This window comes from Gasterosteus aculeatus, chromosome 11 (genome assembly GCF_964276395.1).
Source record: "Gasterosteus aculeatus chromosome 11, fGasAcu3.hap1.1, whole genome shotgun sequence".
Lineage (NCBI taxonomy): Eukaryota > Metazoa > Chordata > Actinopteri > Perciformes > Gasterosteidae > Gasterosteus > Gasterosteus aculeatus.
In genome coordinates this window covers 8,230,392-8,234,953 of record NC_135699.1, presented here as the reverse complement: position 1 = coordinate 8,234,953, position 4,562 = coordinate 8,230,392, and the positions used below count along the sequence as shown (strand labels likewise).

The following is a 4,562-nucleotide window of genomic DNA, read 5'->3' as shown; positions in this document are numbered from 1 at the left end:
AGCTTTCAGGGAGACGGAGGGCTTTGAAATCCCCGCGATGACGTCAGTTTTGTTTAATTATGTAAATAAATTGCGAATTTGCGGCTTAATTTTTTTTTGCAAATGTAAAGCACACTGCAAAACAAATAACCATTTTACCTAAACCAAAATTTAAATCTTTAGAATTTAGCATTTGCTTTAGCTCACATGAAACAGACGCAAGGTGAACTTTACCGTTCCAGCATGGACACTGGTTGGTGGTGGAGAGAAGAACGGTAGTTAGCACTGCCACCTTCTGTTCGGACTACACTGATGCAAGAGAGAGAGAAGGTCTGCGTTCTGTTTATCCATCATCCCGACCTGCTGATCTTCCTCCTAATGAACCCGAAGGCGTCCGCTATCAATGCCGGGACATTCAAATGCAGAGATGGTTTGTAAGACAATTATTTATAGAAACGCTTCATGAATGAACAGTGCAACTCGTGTAGAAAAAAGAAAATCTTGTACAATCTTTTCAATATAGGCGTCTACACACAGGAAATCTATTCCAGCGATTACACCATAAACAGACACTAAAAGGACTTAACATACAAGCCTAGAACAAAAAACGTTTAGGTGAAAAAACATGAATCCATCCAACACGTCAACTTTAAGGTGCTCATAACATTGTTGTTGCTAGTTGACAAATACAGGATTGTTATTTATAACACTCAACAGTAACAAAGTAAACAATGTTTTGTGGAAATACACAACGCAGCAACACACTTTTACTGTGTTCATATTAAGGCTCGTCAAATCAGTAAGTAAGTAAATCAAACTCCTTCAAAAACAAAAATCGAAATAAAAGTGTTTTAAACTACCGAGTAGTCCTCTGTAAGTCAGGCACAGTGTTTTTATACACTGACGCTCAAAAGTAACAACGTTTTTTATTCAACCCTGCTCACAGCTTCTCATGATGCAAAGTGCACGGTGGATATTATGGCACAAGACCCGTTAGTACAGCTGAGAGGAGCAGAAGGACCCGGCGTCGCTGATCTTCCAGAGCTTCAGGGGTTCATGAAGAAAGGATGGGCCAGGGCTTTGGCGGCTGAGGTGCGACTGCTCGGTCTGAATGCCAAACATTGCTGCGGGTAAGGAGAGGTCACACCTTACCGACTACTTGGAGAAAGGCACTGTGTGTGTGTGAAGGCTGGGTGATGCTATTTCTCGTTTTATATTCATCTGAATTATTGCGATAATTGTTTACAGCATCATTTCTCACTTCATACTCATTTCGACAGGAAGCCTACAACGCAAACAATATGGATATGTAGAGTCATGAAACACAGATGAGCATCTACGAAGCTGGGACTACAAAATATTGGCTATTTTTGGCACCGTGGCTCTGAGGATAGCAATGCTGGTCATTCCACACTTGGGTGTAGACAGAAATGTCCCAGCAACTGTTGGACAAGATGCTATGAGTTTCCTCCAGCTGGATTTGCTTTACTTATCTCATACTTTGGAAAGGAGGGCTTTTTTTTTTTACCTCCAGCAGAGAAACATTTTTTGATCCAGATGTTTAGAGGAGTCAGGAAGGATACTCAGAATAGCCGTGGGCAGGAAGGAAGGTCTGTGCTTTGTCAACGGGACTCTGTTAGGATTTTGAAATCTGGGTCGAGGGACATTTCTGCCGCTATTGTAGTTTCCGGATCTGAAAGATGATTTTCTTTGACCCATCAGGGGCCCGCGTGGTGTTTTAGCTCTACCTTCTGGAGTCTCTTTGTTTTACAAATTCAATTTAAACCATTGATGTAGAAAAAGAAAATAGTAGACAGAATTTCATATTATTAGAAATTGTTTTGTGGGTTTTATTTCCAATATTATTTTATTCCTTTTAGTTTATTTACTTATTTATTTAGATCTTCAATCAAGTTAATTTGTCTTCTTACTTAATGAAATAAACTACTGTCAAAATCCTGGAGATTTGTCAATTAAATGACTATTCATATCAGCATTATTATCCTTGATCTTTGTTGCCCGTATATTCAATATAGAAATGTTAAAATCTATTCATTTTTTCCCCCGAAACGATTCGAAGCTTGACAAAGTCAGCTATTTTTCTACCATTGCGTTGCATCGTGAGATGTGATGAGAACAGAAAACCCAGACGTGCTCACAGATAGAAGGTCGTTCTCCTCGGGGCCCAGGTTGTGCAGCAGCTTGGTGCAGGACCTCTTTGGCCCCCAGTTGACTGAGTAGGAGATGGGGCTGTCCGTGGGCCAGTCCTCTTTACTGGGAAAGCCAATCACACTGAAGGACACACAGGAGAGCAAATCACTGAGCAAAATACAGAGAGGGAGACAAAGAGATCCGGAGAGAGAGAGAGACTCACTCAAAGATTTTTTGCAGCTGCTGTGCCTCCGAGTATCCCTGAAACATTGGTCTGTGGGAGACAAGCGGCCAAAGAGAGAAGCACAACAAACGTCATGCTGGAACGCAATCTCCACTTGTGACAACCGGTGGGAAGGTTTGTTAACCTTTGTTAAATGGCGCTCGGAAAATGACACACACGGGCGCCTTACCTCAGGTGGAAGAGCTCCGCGAAGATGCAGCCAGCGCTCCACATGTCCACCGTGGACATGTAGACGGAGTTCAGCAGCACCTCAGGAGCTCGGTACCACAGCGTCACCACCTGAGCGGAGGCAGCGAGGGAGGAGATGGTGAAGTTCGCCTCAGGTCAAGGAACCGTGCGTGTGCTTGTTTCACAGCCTCCCCCTCTCATCTGTACGCGTTGCCTCACTTACACCTGGAGTGAGCGCGATATTGAAGGTGTAGATGCGCGCCAGTCCAAAGTCTGCAATTTTGACCTCTCCACGGCTGCTGACCAGAACGTTTTCTGGTTTCAGGTCACGGTGCAGCACCATGTTTGTGTGCAGGAAGTCCAATCCTCGCAGCAGCTGCTGCATCACATCCTGGACACACAGACAGCCGAGGTAGAGCATTTTGTTTTATCCTGAAAGGATCTCTGTAAGTTCAAAGTGTATTGCATATCGGCATTTGATCACTTGTTGATACGGGGGGATTTCTGCTAACTTGGAACAGATATTAAAGTAATGAACAAAAAAGTAGTGTGCTACGATCAGTCGGGCGACGAGTCCACACCTTAATGGAGTCCCGGCTGAGTCCACAAGCAGGAACCTTGGCGAGGTAGGTGGACAGGTCCTGGTCAATGTATTCCAGCACCAGAGTGAGGTCCAGGTTCCGGCCCACTGGCACAGCAGAGGCCTCCAACAGTCTGGGGGATTTCATTGACTTAATCAACGCAGATTTTTTTTTAAAGCACAGTATGTGTGCAGCTCTGGTTCTGTGACAAATTGCTTTTATCAAATATTTAAACAAACGTTAACACGGAGAAGAGACATATATAGAAATATAAGTTCATTTTTCTGCCAGCACTGTTCTTTAGTTAAAATAATGCATTCTTGCCACAAATAGCTCCTAATAAATAATATCAAACGGCAAGTTATAAAAATATTTAAGACACCCAATATGTCAGAAAACACGTTCCAAAATGGCTCATATATCTGCATCACTCACCCAGTGCATTTACCTTCATAACAACAGTATTTTGGATTTTATTTATTATATTCTATCCTGTTAAGTGTCGTGTACACAGTCATCAACAAAAGAAAACACAAAACTGCCATTAAAACATTGATTGATTCCCCACAATAAAGTCCACCGGAGACGTGAACTTACTCTACTATGTTGGGATGGTTGAAGTACTTCATTTTACGCAGCAGCGCCACCTCGCGGATCATGAAAGCGGGGATCCCGTTCTCCGACGAGTCCCCGCAGATGTTGAATTTCTTCACCGCCAGGAGGCGCCGTTCGTCCCCGACCTCTCTGGCTTTGTACACTTTGCCGTAGGAGCCCTCTCCGACCTCGGCCAGCAGCTCGTAGCACAAAGATTTACCGTAGAACTCCATGATTTCTCTTGAAATGACTGAACCGGCGCCGGAGTGACACGCGATTCAAAACAAAGTTGCGCGTGCGCACGCGTTCTGACCCGCGGTTCTCAAATCGCGGATTAAGCTAGCCAACGAGGCTGTGCGTAAAAGTCGCGTTCCGCGGGTTAGCTGGGAGGGGAACGTCCCGTCGCAGACAGGCAAAAACCACCTGCAAGGGCAGTGTTTGGATGCAATTCAAAATAGTTGGATTTATGTCCGGCTGCTCCGGTGTTTGGACGCCACCTCACGCCGCTCAGCGCCCTTTAGCCTGTTGGTCGCCGCGGCCTGCAGGGAACCAGCATCGCTGCAGCGAGGGTCCGAACATTAGGACACAATCACACCCCTTTTATCCGCCAACTAATCAGATCGGTTTGGTGAGCCGCGCTGCTCTTACACGTGCTCCCAGTTGCGATCAATGTCGCTGGGAAAAAATAAATATATATATATATATATATATGCTGCGTTCAGGTGCAGGACTGTGGCCACTGAGAATAAACAATATACAGCTATATAAACAAAACACAAAACAAGTGGTGTTTCCAGACCAAATAAAACAATTTTCAACAATTTAAGGACTGAGCTTCAGAGTTA

General features: G+C 44.4%; 2 protein-coding genes across 2 annotated transcripts in view; one reads left to right on the top strand and one right to left on the bottom strand.

Moving 5' to 3' along the window:
- rpl19 (ribosomal protein L19) overlaps window positions 1-4,562 on the top strand; it is a 219,666-nt gene that overhangs the window by 47,352 nt on the left and 167,752 nt on the right. The gene's annotated exons all lie outside the window — the stretch shown is intronic.
- On the bottom strand, window positions 408-4,475 carry cdk21 (cyclin-dependent kinase 21). The gene is made up of 7 exons (XM_040190134.2): window positions 3,721-4,475; window positions 3,124-3,256; window positions 2,766-2,933; window positions 2,544-2,653; window positions 2,354-2,404; window positions 2,139-2,271; window positions 408-1,103 (listed from the first exon to the last, which is right to left on the bottom strand). Exons 1-7 carry the CDS (start codon window positions 3,948-3,950, stop codon window positions 1,026-1,028), a joined length of 903 nt encoding a protein of 300 aa, XP_040046068.1. The 5' UTR covers window positions 3,951-4,475; the 3' UTR covers window positions 408-1,025.